Source organism: Herpailurus yagouaroundi, unplaced genomic scaffold (genome assembly GCF_014898765.1).
Source record: "Herpailurus yagouaroundi ecotype Mexico unplaced genomic scaffold, PumYag 159, whole genome shotgun sequence".
NCBI classification, from domain to species: domain Eukaryota; kingdom Metazoa; phylum Chordata; class Mammalia; order Carnivora; family Felidae; genus Herpailurus; species Herpailurus yagouaroundi.
This window is the reverse complement of record NW_024412400.1, coordinates 75,965,217-75,982,372: the sequence shown is the minus strand read 5'-3', so window position 1 is coordinate 75,982,372 and position 17,156 is coordinate 75,965,217. Positions and strand designations below refer to the sequence as shown.

Sequence of the window (17,156 nt, the reverse complement as noted above, 5' to 3'; positions counted from 1 at the left end):
AAGATCCAGCATGCCTGAAAAGCAGACCTACTTCAAATTCTGACTACACTGCTTTTTAACTTTCAAGATTTGGGAAGTAGATACTTACTATCTCCAAACTTCACTTTCCTCATCTGTAATACGGGCATAATAGCTATCCTGAAGGACTGTGATAATTAGTGATATATATAAAGTAGCCAGCAAGGTTCCTGGTATCCTTCAGGCTCTTAACACATGGTAGCTATCATTATTACAGATGTTACAGATATCAAAATGTGTTGCTCTAACCCATTGCACTATCTCAATCTACTTAGTAGTCAGAAATGTCCCCCTTGCCAGCCTGCCAAAGTTTGGCCCCACCTAAAGCTCCTTTACAACGATACACCCTAGGTGAATCCCCTAATTGGTTTACTTCCCCCAAACAAACCCTACTGCTCCCTCAGTCTGGCACGCCCCTTCCCCCTCCACAGCTTAACATGCTTCACCCTTCTTAAGTCTAGGTTATAATCCTTGCCCCGCACAAAGTCCTACACCTCCACACCCACTCCACACCCCACCAACCCTGACCAGACACCCTAGACCAAAACACTTCACATTCACATTTTCCAGCTCACTTTTCCTGGAGTTATCGATCACTGCCTGCTGTTTACAACTCAGTTCAACCTGATTGTAAGTTCTTGGAGGACAGAAATGCTGCTTTAAACATCTCTGCATTTCCCTCAATGTCAGGTCTACTCTAAAAACACTCTAAGTATTTCTGAAGGGACTGACTCACAGATGCTGAAACTTGAAGGGACCCAGATTATAGTAACGCCTTGCACGAAACTTCTGGGCAAAAATACCGTGAGAAACACCTACCTTTTGTAACAGCTGCTGGAGCAGAGCTGGGGACAACTGGGTTTGGGGCAGCTACAGGCAGAATGGCAGGTGATTTGTTGGCAGAAAATGACTGAACCACTAACAGGGAAAAAAAGGGAGAGGATGTAAGAAATACAGAAATCATTCTAATGATGATCTAACTCCCAGGTGATGGCCCCATTTTAGACTAAAGGCACAAGAACAATTTCAGTACATTAAAAAGGTCCTTATTAATACAGTGATGTGACAAGGTAGGGTAGGCTGTTTACTACCAGCACCAGGGTAACTGAGCTTTTATTATCTTCCACTGTGGAAACGGGGGCTTGTCACTAAGAAAATAAAAATCCAATTAGCTTGGAACTCTCCTGAACACTTAAAATGTTCCCCTGCTACTCAACTTTAGAAATGGGGAGTTACTTAGAAGCCAATGGGTCATCTGGGGTTTACGGTGTCCCAGAGTTCAAAATGCCAAGGACAACTCTGATGGCTAAAGGGAAGACCATATGGGGAGGGGAGCCTGGGAGCCACCCCCCAGACGCCCCTGCCAACAGTCCTGGTGGCAGCCGCAACCCGTGGGTGAAGGACTCACCTTTATTCACAGGCATCAGTATAGTCTGTACACCTCCAGACGTATTTACACTGAGTGGCTTGAGCTGGCTGGGGATCGTCAGGACAGCCTGCTGGGGATTGGATTGGCTGGAGTGAATCTTTAGCAATCCTAAAATAATTTGGAAGATAAGGCCAAGCTGAAGATCAGATGCTTTCTGAAAGTCCTGCCTTCTTCAGCATTCACCTTTCCTCACAGGAGGAAGTTCTTAGGACATCTACCCCTTCAGTAAACGGAGAGCTGGAAGCAATGGATGTGACAGATTTCACAATGAAAACAATGCCGTGACAGTGATGATTTATTTTTGCTCCACAATCATGAAGTAACAGAAATTTTTGGAAAAGCAACACTAATCAACAAGAGAAAACGTGAAAAAGTATTTAAAAAATTAAAATTAAAAAAAGAGAAAAAGTAGGGGCGCCTGCATGGCTCAGTTGGTTGGCCATCCAACTCTTGATTTCGGCTCACGTCATGATCTCACAGTTTGTGAGTTCAAGCCCCGCACTGGGCTCTGGCAGTATATAGCCTGCTGGGGATTCTCTCTCTCTCTCTCTCTCTCCTCTCTCTCTCTCTCCTCTCTCTCTCTCTCAAAATAAATAAAACAATAAAAAAAGAGAAAAAAATCCCCCAAAGCCCAACCACAGAGAGAACAGTATTAACATTTTAAGACAGTTCTTTCCATGTTTGTTTTCTGGGACAATTTCTGTGTTTTGTATATAGCTGTGACAGGTACAAACTGAATATAAAATTCTGTATTCTGATTTGGATAACTGTCATTTTCTTACTTTAAAACCTTCTCTGGCTCCTGGCTGCCCAGAGAATGTTTCCAAAATTAGTTTCAAAGTATTCAGAGTCCATTTTAAGCTCATCCCAGTTTATCTGCATCCCCTTCACACCATCCTTATAGATCAAATACTCCTATCTGTGTACTCACCATACCTTCTAATTTCCTACTTGTGTGCAGCTCTCATCTTTCAAACATCAAACATTCTCCACCTATTATTATTTTTAAGTAAACTCTACCCCCAATGTGGGGCTCAAACTCACAACTCCAAGATCAAGAGTCGCATAATCTACCAACTGAGCCAGCCAGGTGCCCCTCCACCTGTCATTTTAGAAAGGGTCACCCTCTTCCACTTTCCTTTTAGGCTAAACTTCCGTATTCCCATTTCCACTATTCAACTACTGGAGGCATTCAGAGGCTGGTAAAAACAATAGGCAGTTACTGTGAGATAGCACAAAAGACACAACACAAACATGCTGTCACACACTTAAAAACAGCAATAGGAAAAAAAACAGCTTAGAGGCTAAAGATACTTTAAGACATTGGAAAGCAGAGGGTATGTATGTGTAAAAGGAAAATAATAGTCTTAAAACCTTTCTGAAACAAAGCCTTATAAAAATCTTTCTTTGGAACAGATGAATATCTAATCAGATAGTAAGTTTGTTTTTTTTTTTTTTTTATGTTTATTTATTTTTAAGAGAGGGAGGGAGAGCACACACACAAGGAGGGGAGGAACAGAGAGAGAGGGAGACAGGGAATCTCAAGCAGACTCCATGCTGTCAGCATAAAGCCTGACTCAGGGCTCGATCCCACCAACCGTGAGATCATGCCCTGAGCCCAAACTGGACATTTAACTGACTGAGCCACCCAGGTGCCCCTAGGTAGTAAGTTCATACTGAGATGTACCCTCAAAAGGAACAACAATGATGTACAAAAACAGACACTTAGATCAGTGGAACAGAACAGACAACCCAGAAATGGACCCACAAACGTATGGCCAACTAATCTTTGACAAAGCAGGAAAAGACTATCCAATGGAATAAAGACAGTCTCTTCAGCAAGTGGTGCTGGGAAAACTGGACAGTGACATGCAGAAGAACGAACCTGGACCACTTTCTTACACTGTACACAAAAATAAACTAAAAATGGATGAAAGACTAAATGTAAGACAGGAAGCCATCAAAATCCTCGAGGAGAAAGCAGGCAAAAACCTCTTTGACCTCGGCTGCAACAACTTCGTACTCAACACGTCTCTGGAAGCAAGGGAAACAAAAATGAACTACTGGGACCTCATCAAAATAAAAAGTTTCTTCTGCACAGTGAAGGAAACAATCAGCAAAACTAAAAGGCAACTGACGGAATAGGAGAAATTATTTGCAAACGACATATCAGATAAAGGATTAGTATCAAAATCTATAAAGAACTTATCAAACTCAACACCCAAAAACCAAATAATCCAGTGAAGAAATGGGCTAAAGACATGAATAGACACTTCTCCAAGAAGACATCCAGATGGCCAACCAACATATGAAAAAATGTTCAACATCACTCATCATCAGGGAAATACAAATCAAAACCACAATGAGATACCACCTCACACCTGTCAGAATGGATAATATTAACAACTCAGGCAACAACAGATGTTGGCGAGGATGTGGAGAAAAAGGATCTCTTTTGCACTGCTGGTGGGAATGCAAACTGGTACGGACACTCTGGAAAACAGTATGGAGGTTCCTCAAAAAAATCAGAAATAGAACTACCTTAGGACCGAGCAATTACACTACTAGGTATTTACCAAAGGGATATAGGTATGCTGTTTCAAAGGGGCACATGCACCCCAATGTTTACAGCAGCACTATCAACAATACCCAAAGTATGGAAAGAGCCCCCAAAACCATCAATGGATGAATGGATAAAGATGTGGTATATGGAGTATTACTCAGCAGTCAAAAATGAAATCTTACTATTTGCAACTATGTGGATGGAACTAGAGGATATTATGCTAAGCAAAATTAGTCAGAGAAAGGCAAATATCATATGACTTCATTCATATGAGGACTTTAAGATACAGAACAGATGAACATAAGGGAAGGAAAGCAAAAATAATATAAAAACAAGGAGGGGGAAAAAACATAAGAGACTTAAATATAGAGAACACAGGGTTGCTGGAGGGGTTGAGGAAGGGGGGATGGGCTAAATGGGTAAAGGCATTAAGGAATATACTCCTGAAATCATTGTTGCACTATATGCTAACTTGGATATAAATTAAAAAATAAACTAAAAAAAAATAAACTGTTTAAAAAAAGGACAATGACTTGATTTCTCATATTTTTCAAATTCTTATTTTTATCAAAATATTACATGCTTATCAGTTGAAAAGTAAAAAAATGCTGAAAAGGCTTTTAATTAAATATAGTCATCCTTTCCTCCACCTTCCTATCCTCATGTAATTCCCCAGCAGTATCCACTTTCAACCATTTTGGCCCTGTTTTTTAATATATATGTCAGCATTTTATTTATTTATTTATCTATCTATTTATTTATTCATTCATTCATTTATTTATTTTTAATGTTTTTTATTTTTGAGAGAGACAGAATGTGAGTGGGTTGGGGCAGAGAGAGAGGGAGGCACAGAATCTGAAGCAGGCTCCAGGCTCCGAGCTGCCAGCACAGAGCCTGACACGGGACTCAAACTCACAAGCTGTGAGATCATGACCTGAGCCAAAGTCGGACGCTCAACCAACTGAGCCACCCAGGTGCCCCTATATCTCAGTATTTTTAAAAGAAAATGTATACTATAGGCCTTGACTAATTTTGATGTAACATTTTGATGTTACACATTGACTTATTATTAGTGTAGATCTGGGCATTTTAAGACACTTATAACCTTCTCTTTCCCTGTCCACCAAGAACGGTTCTCTACTGATTCAAAGAATACCATACAACGATTCCATTTTGTTCTCTGGTGTTAACATTTCCTCCTTTTTCAGTTGCTTAGCTCTCCTTCAAAATCTTACTAAGTCTTCCCACTTCCCTCAAAAATGCCATAAGCTGCTCCTTTACATAATTCTCCCTGCAGTCAAATCTCTCTTATGGTTCCATTTTTATAAGAGGTATCTTTTCTGAAGAGCTCTGATCTGCTCCACTCTGTTTCCTAGGCCTGCTGCACAGCTGTCATACTGCAAACATTCTTCACCATTACCCTGGGACTTCCCTTTACCTTCCTTCTATATCGGACCCTGTTTCTTCTTCTAAGTCTACACCTCTTCGCTCTGATAAAAAACATGTATTTTAGTAATGTCTTGAGACAGGGCACATAGGGAATACATTTAGAACTGTGCCTGTCAGAAAATATTTCTGCCCTCACTCTCCATAACAATCTGCCTGACTACAGAATTCTGAACTGAAAATAATTTTCCCCTAGAATTCTGAAAAGCAGTATCACAACTTCCAGTACTGCTGAGAAGCCCAATGATAATGTAATTTCTGAGTTTTTCTACTTCTTCTGACAACTTGTAAGATTTTCACCTTGTCCCTGGTGTTCTGATTTTGTGAACAAACTGTGCCTCTGTGTGAAGCACCTTTCATTCATTGTGTTGGACACTGTCTTTTGAACTTGGGAGTTTGTTCTTTTCAATTCTGAGATAAACTGTTTCATTTCTTGGATCATTTTCTTCCCACTATTTCCTGTTTTCTTTCTGGAACTCCTTTTAGTCTGATGTTGCCAGGACTCCCTGACACATCACCGAATTTTCTTTCTTAGTGTCTACTTTTTGGTCTGTTCTCTGCTTCTATCTTGTGTCCCACAGTTTAGTCTAAATGCTGCAGCCAGTGATTCTATTGAAAGGTAAGGCAGATAATGTTACTCCTTAGTTTAAAACCCTCCGATGGCTTCCCTTGGTGTAAAAGTCAAAGTTCTTAAGATCTTTTTATTTAAAAAAAATTTTTTTTAATGCTTAATTTTAGAGAGAGAGCGCACTAGTAAGGGAGAGGGGAAGAGGGATGGAGAGACAGAGAGATTGAGAACCTTAAACAGGCTCCAATGCTTAGCCCGGAGCCCAACACAGGGCTTGATCCCATGACCCTGGGATCATGACCTGAGCTGAAATCAAGTGCAGACACTCAACTGACTGAGCCACCCAGACTCCCCTGAAAGTCAAAGTTCTTAAAATGACCTACACAGACCCTATGTGACTTGGCCCCATCACTCTGACTCCCTTGCTCACTCTGCTCCACTCATAATAACGACCTTGTTCAGAACAGTCCATAATGTACAGAAAAAATTGAATTAAAAAATAATTATACCTCAGTTACATAAAGAGAGTCAACACCCACACAAAAAATTAATGAGCAGCAGAAAACAGTTTGATTACTTTATGAAAACATTATATACAGCAAATTTCAGCAGCAGCATCCCAGGATATAAGAACTTAAAGCAGGAAGATTTCATTTATTTCATGTAAAATACTTAATTAGAAAATGGGAGGGCATTTATTTCTCATAATAGCAACCCTCTATTTCTGTAATTTCTACTCCAGGCTTAACATGGTGCCTGCGAACATTCTATGAGCAAAGAACAGCACTCCCTGTACTAGAACTTCGTCAATGGTAACTGGCAGGTAGGTGGAAGTCATGGGAAACTCTACCAGCTTTAATCTTTTGGTCTTGAACTATCCAAAAAACAAAAGGACACAGGGGCTTGGTTTGGAGTTGTGTGTGGAATGTAGTAATAACAGCTATAAGAACAACAACATCCACAATCTTTTATCCAAGGGTACTAAGGTTATGTGTGTGCATGCATGTATTAATGTGTGTGTGTGTGTGTGTGTGTGTGTGTGTGTGTGTGTGTGTAACATATATCTCAGCAACAGTTTTTTCTGTTGGTGCAACCCAATAAGCTTTTATCAATCTACAACAAGGCAATACAAAAACTAAGAGTGTTTGGAAACTTTTGTAACATTGTGACATTGCTGTTGACATTTTTAAAAATAATTTTTTCAAAAAGTTTATCTGAGAGAGAGAGAGAGAGAGAGAGAGAGAGAGAGAGAGAGAGAGAGACAGCGCAAGTGGAGGGAGGGGCAGACAGAGGAGGAAAGAGAGAGAATCCCAAGCAAGCTCTGTTCTGCCAGCTCAGAGCCCAATGTGGGTCTCAAACCCACGAAACTGCAAGATCATGACCTGAGCTGAAACCAAGAGTTGGACGCTTAACTGACTAATGTCACCCATGCACCCCTGCTGACGTTCTTACAGTATTTTACAGAAGTATCTGTCTGTATTAGATTGTAGAAAAACAAGCAGAAAAACTGATCTTTCAAGTTTGAGAAGCAATGCTGTATATTATATCAGTCGCCTGGCATGTGGGGCCACACAGTGTCATCCAAGCACCTTAGTATTTTTGTGGCAAAACACAAATTTTCATTTTAAGTTGTACAAATAGCCTGTCAATGAAGGTCAGATTTCACACTAAAATTAGTTATGCAAACAAAGAAACAAAAAAACACCTTTGGTTTTCACAGCTTTTCAGATCTTAAAATTAAAAGGAATGTGGACTACACAACATTAAACACGCTAATAATAGCAGCCATTATATAACAGCTACTACATGTCAGACAGCATTCTAACCATTTACATATTAACTCATTTCATTCTCTCAACTGTATGAGGTAGGTATTATTATCAACCTGATTTTCAGCCAAGGAAAATGAAGCAAGTTACTTTAACTAAAGCAACCTGGCTCCAGGATTTATGCTGCAAGTTAACCAAAGAAGTAAAAGACACACTCTTCTGGGACCATTTAGTGCTGGCACAAAAAATATACACCTTACCAGGCCTCATACACATCACTCTAACACTACCCAGTATAATAACTAATGTTAAAAATCATGACTTGGAGTCATCAAGGGTAATTTATATACTTTGTTTATGAAAGCAAAGAGTACGGATAATGTTTTGTAACATGTTCCATTCAAACCTGATGATGAAACAAAAAAAAGATAATGTTACTTTAAGGAGAGTAAACTCTCAGTTCTCCACAAAATTACATTATGAAAGCAGCTAAAATACTCCAGAGTTCCAGATGGCTAAAGTTTTATTATGTCACTTAAAAATTATTATTCAATCCATGAAACCAGCTCAGACTTAAAAATTCACATGTAGATTTTATTTTATTATTATTATTTTTTTTAAGTAGGCTTCATGCCCAGTGTGGAGCCCAATGTGGGGTTGAACTCACGACCCTAAGATCAAGACCTGAGCTGAGATCAAGAGTCCAATGCTTAACCGAATGAGCCACTCAGGCGCCCCATTTGTGTAGATTTTAAAGAAAAATAAATTATCTGAAAAGCAGCTATGTGGAAAATGTTGCTGGGTTAATTTTTTTTAACTTATACAAAATACTGCTTAAGACCAAAATATTCTAGCGCAAAGAAGGGAGAGAGGAAAAATATTATGATACAACTGACCTGATACGGTGGCTTTTCCAGAGATTGTGTTTGGTGTGGGCACCAGGGACGTGGCACTGATGACAGAGGGAGCAGCAGGCTTGCAGGTTCCCACGGGGGCCTGGCTCACACACACTGGCTGCTGCCCAGAAGTTTTTATTACAGGGCCTACAGCAGATGATGAACTGGGAGCTGCTCCTTCTGACTGCTCACAAACAGGGCGGAAAATAATAGAAATTAAGAAGAAAGCAATGTAACTTACTCAGAACAGTAACTGGCAGATAGCATACTCAATACATGTTATCTATTAGCTATTGTATTACCTACCTATTAAATACCATGCATTTAAAAAGAGCGCCTCTCTAGTTTAGTGTTTCCTAAACTTTTAAAGATTTCACAGACCAGGAAAAGTTAAAAAATTATAAAACAAGGAGGCATCATTGTGTTATCACAGTAAAAAACAAAAAACAAAACAAAAAAAACCTCACCACCTACTACGTCACTTTATAAAAGGATATTTCAATACCAAATCAAGGAGGACATAATCTCAGAATATAAAAGTGGAATAAAATGAGCTTTATTAAAAACTCACTATAATGTTTGTCACATTCATTCAACCAACATCTACTTCATGGCAGGCACAGTGTTAAATCCTAAAGCCCAGAGAGAAAAACCCTCAAGGAAAACAGGTTGACTGACGAATGGTATAGTAGGCATAGGTACAAGGCACCATTAAAACTGAGAGGAAAAGAGATGCTGGGTGGCTCAGTTGGTTAAGAGTCCAACTCCTGGGGCGCCTGGGTGGCGCAGTCGGTTAAGCGTCCGACTTCAGCCAGGTCACGATCTCGCGGTCCATGGGTTCGAGCCCCGCGTCGGGCTCTGGGCGGATGGCTCAGAGCCTGGAGCCTGTTTCCGATTCTGTGTCTCCCTCTCTCTCTGCCCCTCCCCCGTTCATGCTCTGTCTCTCTCTGTCCCAAAAATAAATAAACGTTGAAAAAAAAAATTTTTTTTAAAAATAAAAAAAAAAAAGAGTCCAACTCCTGATTTCGGCTCAAGTCATACATGATCTCATGGTTCGTGAGAGCGAGTCCTGCATTGGGCTCTGCGCTGATAGTATGGAACCTGCTTGGGATTCTCTCTCCCTCTCTCTCTGCTCCTCCCTTGCCCATGCTCTCTCTCTCTCAGAATAAATAAGTATGCTTTAAAAAAAACAGAGAGGAAAATTACTATTTCTGCCTAGGGATCCCCGGGGAGAGGAGAGTATTGGGAAAAGCTTCATGTACAAAAATGGCACTTTAGGGGGATCTTCAAGATTCAAGACAGGAAAAGGGGGAAATGAATGTTTCTTAGCAGAAGATAGTAGGTAGAAAGAGAGGCATGAAAGAACATGGTTATGTTCATGGGACTATCAAAGTAGAGTGATAACAGGCATGAGAGGTAATAGTTGTAGGAGATGAAGCCTAAAAAGCAAGCAAAATCAGCTTCAAAAAAAGTCCCTGGGGTGCCAAGACAATTCAAAAGGGAAACAGACTTTAAATGTTGGTAGGCCAATTGACTGTCTACATCCAAAAGAATGAAGTTTGCCCCTTACCTCACACCATATAAAGATTAACTCAAAATGGATCAAAGACCTATATATGAGCTAAAATTATAAAACTCTTAGATGAAAATGTTGGCTTAAATTTTATGATTTTAAATTTGGCAATAGTTTCTTAGCTATGATACCAAAAGCATAAGCAATAAAAAGAAATACAGGGGCGCCTGGGTGGCGCAGTCAGTTAAGCGTCCGACTTCAGCCAGGTCACGATCTCGCGGTCCGTGAGTTCGAGCCCCGCGTCAGGCTCTGGGCTGATGGCTCGGAGACTGGAGCCTGTTTCTGATTCTGTGTCTCCCTCTCTCTCTAACCCTCCCCCGTTCATGCTCTGTCTCTCTCTGTTCCAAAAATAAATAAACGTTGAAAAAAAAAAATTAAAAATAAATAAATAAATAAATAAATAAAAAGAAATACACTGGACTTTATCAAAATTAAAAAGTTTTGTGGTTCACAGAGTATCATCAAAGTGGTAAGATGGACCACAGAGTGGTAGAAAATTTTTGTAAATCTGGTAAGAGACTTGTATCTAGAATAATAATGGCAAAGAATCTGAATAGACATTTCTCCAAAGAAGATACACAAATGGACAATAAGTACATTAAAAGATGCTCACTATCATTAGCTATCAGAGAAATGCAACTCAAAGCCACAATGATTACCATTTCACACCCACTAGAATGGATATAACAACAAAAAAAGGAAAAGAACAAGTGTCAACAAGGATGTAGAAAAACGGGAGCCCTCATACATTGCTGGTAGGAGTCTAAAATGGTGTAGCTGCCTGAGAAAACTGGCAGCTTCTCATAGTGTTAAACATAGTTTATGATAGGATCCAGCAATTCCTTCCTACAATTAGCCAGAAAAACCAAAAACCTATCATTACACAAAAACTTGAACATAAATGTTCATAGTAGCATTACTGATTATAAGCAAAAGGTAGAAACCACCCAAATGTCCTTCAACTAATAAATACATAAACAAGGGGCGCCTGGGTGGCTCAGTCAGTTAAGCATCCGACTTTAGTTCAGGTCATGATCTCACAGTTAGCGAGTTCGAGCCCCACATCAGGCTCTGTGCTGACAGCTCGGAGCCTGGAGCCTGCTTCAGATTCTGTGTTTCCCTCTCTCACGGCCCCTCCCCTGCTCACACTCTCTTTCTGTCTCTCAAAAATAAATAAACAATTAAAAAATAAATAAATGCATAAACAAAATGTGGTATGGCCATAAAACTGGATATCGTGGGGCACCTGGGTGGCGCAGTCGGTTAAGCGTCCGACTTCAGCCAGGTCACGATCTCGCGGTCCGTGAGTTCGAGCCCCGCGTCGGGCTCTGGGCTGACGGCTCAGAGCCTGGAGCCTGTTTCCGATTCTGTGTCTCCCTCTCTCTCTGCCCCTCCCTCATTCATGCTCTGTCTCTCTCTGTCCCCAATAAAATAAATAAACGTTGAAAAAAAAAATTAAAAAAAAAAAACTGGATATCGACTATTCAGGTATAAAAAAATACTGATACATGCTACAACCTGGATGAACCTTGAAAATACTGTTAAGAGAAAGAAGCCAGACACAAAGAATAGTTGCCTAGTACTGGGGGTAGGAGGGACTGCTACTGGGTATGGAGTTTCTTTTAGGAATGTTAAAAAAATGTTCTAAAATAGAAAGTGGTGATGGTTGCAAAACCTTGAGAATATAATAAAAACCACAGAACTGTATGCTTTAAAATGGTAAATTTTATAGCATATGAATATTTCAATTTTTTTATTGATTTTTAATTTTTTTAATTTTTAATTTTTTTTAAAGTTTGAGAGAGAGATGAGGGCAGGAGGAGAGAGAGAGAGGGAGAGAGAATCCCAAGCAGGCACTGTCAGCACAGAGCCCAACATGGGGCTTGATCTCATGAACCCCGAGATCATGCCCTGAGCTACAATCAAGAGTTGGACACTTAATCGACTGAGCTACCCAGATGCCCCTCCAATTTAAAAAAAAATTTTTTTTAACATTTATTTATTATTGAGAGACAGAGGAGGAGCAGAGAGAGGAGGAGACACAGAATCTGAAGCAGGCTGCAGGCTCTGAGCTGTCAGCACAGAGCCCGACATGGGGCTGGAACCCGCAAACCATGAGATCCGGACCTGAGCCGAAGTCAGATGCTTAACCAACTGAGCCACCCAGGCGCACCCCACTCCAATTTTTTTTTTTTTTTTTAAATAGAATATGGCCCACTGGCATACCTGCTAAATACCTTAATACTTTTATGTTTCATTATGGTTTTCTACTGTTGTGCTAATTCTCACCGGCTGTGCAGGACCGTTTGCTGAGAGGGTCACAGCTGGGGAAGTGGCAGTTGTGATAACCCCTCCTGCCACTCTCAGCATTGTGGTTCCAGGCTTTGAGAGTTGTGAAGTGGCTGGTACAGACTTCAGTGTGCTATCAGATATTTTCATTAGTGATGCCTGTCCCCCAGGGGCTGCCTGCAGAAACAAAATCGGTTGAAGTAATAATGCTGCCTTGGTTTATAGGCACAATTTATTCCTTACATACACAGGCCCCAAGAATTAAAGCACATCCAAGAAAGTCTTGCTAATCAAAAACATAGGAGGTGTTTGTGCACCTTTCCAATAAACACTCAAGTTTATGACGTTTTACATACAAATGTTCCTTTACCTCTAATGTAGAACAAGTGAATGAATGCACTTACAAGTCACTATTTGGCAATAGTGACTTCAAAGAAATTAGGTCATTTGTTATCAAAATAATGGAGTCTAAAATGTTCTTAAATATATGTGTAATCTTTAAACATGAAAATCTAAACAATATGGGCCAAATTTAAATGGGTAAGTTAAGTGCTCTAGGCTAGTACCTTAGCATTTTATTATTGCTCAACAAATGTAGTACCATTAACAAATTATAGTTTTAGTGGGTTAAATTAAGGCTCAGCAAACGTTTCCTGTAAATGGCATTAAGCATTTACAGCACTGAAGGCCATATGGTCCTTGTTTCAACTCCTCAACTCTACTGTTACACGGGTGTGGCTGTGTTCCAGTAAAATATTATTCATAAAAATAGGAAGCCTTGGGCACAGTTCACTGACCCGTGGCCTAAATGACTGCTTACTGCCCAAAATTAATACACCCCACAAACAAATACCATTTATCAGTCCCTAGAACTGTGTGTCAGTAATGGCAAAAACACTTTCATGTATCTTATGTCAATGAATCTTTTCATAAACTTTATAGGGTAGATTTTAGTTCCATTTTACAGATGAAGAAGTTAAGCTCAGTAATTTTACCAGGGTCATACACTTAGTAACTGGAAGCGCCATGATTAGAATGCAGAAGTAGTAGCCATTGGAGCCTGATACATACAAAAATTTTAGTCATACAAAAATGGCTAAAATTAAAAAGGATGACAGTCTCCCATATAGGTGAGAATGAACAGCAACTGTAACTCACATTACTTATGGGAGAGTCAAATGCTACAACCACTCTGCAAACCATTTGTCAGTTTCTTATAAACTTTCTTATTTTTTAAAAAAATTTAATGTTTTATTTATTTTTGAGAGAGTCAGAGTGTGAGTAGGGGAGGGGCAGAGAGAGACGGAGACACAGAATCCGAAGCAGGCTCCAGGTTCCGAGCTGCCAGCACAGAGCCTGACTCAGGGCTCGAACTCACAGACTGCGAGATCATGACCTGAGCTGAAGTCGGACAATTAACCGACTGAGCCACCCAGGCGCCACCTTATAACTTTCTTATTAACATATACTTACCCTAGGACCTAGCTATTTTACAGTACAAAACATCTATACAAGAATGTTCATAATAGTATAGTTCATTAAAAAAAAAAAAACAAAAAACAAACAAGAGAGTATGTTTTACAGTGACAAATGTTTTGTAACTTGACTGGGACAGTGCTTGCATGAGTTTGTACACTGGTCAACACTCATTGAGCAGTACACATATGGTCTATGCATTATTTTATGTAAATAATACCTTATTAAAAAGCAACAGGTGCACTTGGGTGGCTCAGTCAGTTAAGCTCAACTCTTGACTTTGGCTCAGGTCATCAATTCACGGTTTGTGAGATAGAGCCCCACGTCAGGCTCTGTACTGATAGCATGGAATCTACTTGGGATTCTCTTTCTGCCCCTCCCCCACTCATTCTCACCACCCCCCCAAATAAATATACTTAAAAAAAGAAAAAAAGCAACAGTAATTGTTCTGCAGTGGTAGAACAGGAAGAAAGTCACTCCACTAGCTGCAACATAAGCAGGTAGGAAGAAATAAGCTAAGATTTTAAAGAACTGCCTGAAGAATTTTAGGGCCTCATATCTGTTTAAAATACTAAGTGCATCTGACTCAAAGAAATGACACAGTACTAATATGAAAAATATATGATGGAGAAAAAATTCCTTTTTTACAGATATAACCTACCAAACCTTCCTCAAGGTAAAACAAATAACCTGAATAGTATCTACAAATAAACTGAAATTGTAGTTAAAAACCTTCCCAATTAGGAAAACTTCAGGTTATTATGGCTTCACTGGTGTATTCTAGTTAAAGAAAAAATAATACCAATTCTACATAAAATTTTTTACACAAAAAGTGAACGAGAGAAAAGTTTTTGTTTTCTGTTTTTAAGAGGGAAAAGTTTCTAACTCATTCACTTATGTGATATCACAACCAGACAGGAAATACAAAGAAAACCACTGACCAATAACCCTTACAAAAACTCTAAACAAAATTTTATCAAATGAAACCCAGCAATACATTAAAAGAGGATAACATGTCACAAACAAGTGGGGCTTATTCCAGGAATGCAGGGCTGGCTTAACACTTAAAAAAAAAAAATTTTTTTTTAATGTTTTTTAAGTAATCTCTACCCCTCAACATGGGGCTTGAATGCATGACCACAAGATCAAGAACACACGCTCCACCAACAGAGCCACCAGGTGCCCTCTTATGATCTTCTTAGTAACATTTTTTCTCTAGCTTATTGTAAGAATACAATATATAATAACATATGACACACAAAATGTGTGCTAGTCAACTATGTTATTGGTAAGGCTCTTGGTCAACTGTAGGCTATTAATAGTTAAGTTTGGGGGGAGTCAAAAGTCATATGAGGATTCTCCACTGTGAGAGAGGTTGGCACCCCTGACCCACCCCCTGTTGTGCAAGGATCAACTGTACATGGATACTGTGGATGGCATCACCTACTACACTATTCAGAATCTCCCGTACGAAGTTCCTCCAGAGACATTTTAGAATGAAGTATCAAGAAAACCTCTGTTTCTTCTAAGGAAATGTGTAGGTATTGTTTTGCCTCTCACAAACTGAATTTTATAACTGATCATGCTTCTGATTTGCTTTGGCAAATTTTATTAATTATATAGGACATAGCTGTTTGCATATCTAATAACTCTGGCCTTATCTTCTCATTCTACTTGTATTTTCCCAAATTTCAAGATTTTATTCTTATTTTTCTATACTGTTTTATTATCATTTTTTTTTCTTAATTTTTATTTTTTGAGAGAGACAGAGCGAAAGGCAGAGTGCGAGCAAGGGAGGGGCAGAGAGAGAAAGAGAGACACAGAATCCAAAGCAGGCTCTAGGCTCTGAGCTGTCAGCACAGAGCCCGACGTGGGGCTCAAACCCACAAGCTGGAGATCATGACCTGAGCCGAAGTCAGATGCCTAACTGATTGAGCCACTCAGGCGCCCTTACTATTCATTTTCTTGGGCAACCTTAATTTCTTTGTGGAAAAGGATAAGCTGTAAAAGTTTTAATAAATGCCATAACCACCTTGTATTTGGGGTATGTGTTTATTTACCTGGGTAAACAAAGTGGTTTTTTGTCCAGAGATGACTTTTAATGTTTGTTGCCCTTGTGCAGAAGATGTGCTGACTCCCAGCGTTCCTTGGACCACTGAGCCAGTAGTCAGCTGTTTTCCAGATGTCTGGGGTGATGGCTGACCAACTAAAAATGTGCCCTAGAAACAAATAAAGACCTACTCAGTAATTATTAAGTTCAAATGACTTGTCCTGACCCTTTAAATCAGAAGGTCCCATGTTACAAGCTACAATGCCCCCCTTGAATTCTCCAACTCAGCCAAAATAATTTTAAGGAACGGCTCTGCTCTCAGGGTCCCTCCCAAAAGCTCTCCCCACTTTTAGAACTCTGCACAGTAGCTGTGGAGCAGGCTGCATAAAAACTCAAGTTTTACATCTGAGTCTTTAAATCTGGATTTAATTTTCAAGATTCATAACTATCCATCCTTAGTAAGAACATTGAGAACAAAATTTTTTTTTTTAATTTATATATGAAATTTATTGTCAAATTGGTTTCCATACAACACCCAGTGCTCATCCCAAAAGGTGCCCTCCTCAATACCCATCACCCACCCTCTCCTCCCTCCCACCCCCCATCAACCCTTAGTTTGTTCTCAGTTCTCAACAGTCTCTTATGCTTTGGCTCTCTCCCACTCTAACCTTTTTTTTTTTTTTTCTTCCCCTCCCCCATGGGTTCCTGTTAAGTTTCTCAGGATCCACATAAGAGTGAACACATATGGTATCTGTCTTTCTCTGTATGGCTTATTTCACTTAGCATCACACTCTCCAGTTCCATCCACGTTGCTACAAAAGGCCATATTTCATTTTTTCTCATTGCCACGTAGTATTCCATTGTGTATATAAACCACAATTTCTTTATCCATTCATCAGTTGATGGACATTTAGGCTCTTTCCATAATTTGGCTATTGTTGAGAGTGCTGCTATGAACATTGGGGTACAAGTGCCCCTATGCATCAGTACTCCTGTGTCCCTTGGATAAATTCCTAGCAGTGCTATTGCTGGGTCATAGGGTAGGTCTATTTTTAATTTTCTGAGGAACCTCCACACTG

General features: G+C 39.7%; 1 protein-coding gene across 3 annotated transcripts in view; it reads right to left on the bottom strand.

Moving 5' to 3' along the window:
- YEATS2 (YEATS domain containing 2) overlaps positions 1–17,156 on the bottom strand; it is a 117,326-nt gene that overhangs the window by 16,031 nt on the left and 84,139 nt on the right. For 2 of the 3 annotated variants that reach the window (XM_040480897.1, XM_040480898.1), the window contains exons 19-23: positions 16,088–16,246; positions 12,552–12,728; positions 8,690–8,873; positions 1,427–1,555; positions 838–936 (exon numbers count right to left, since the gene is read on the bottom strand). In XM_040480897.1, coding sequence (XP_040336831.1) covers positions 838–936; positions 1,427–1,555; positions 8,690–8,873; positions 12,552–12,728; positions 16,088–16,246 — 748 coding nt within the window. The remainder of the gene's footprint in view (positions 1–837; positions 937–1,426; positions 1,556–8,689; positions 8,874–12,551; positions 12,729–16,087; positions 16,247–17,156) is intronic. The other variant, XM_040480899.1, reaches the window with a different exon arrangement.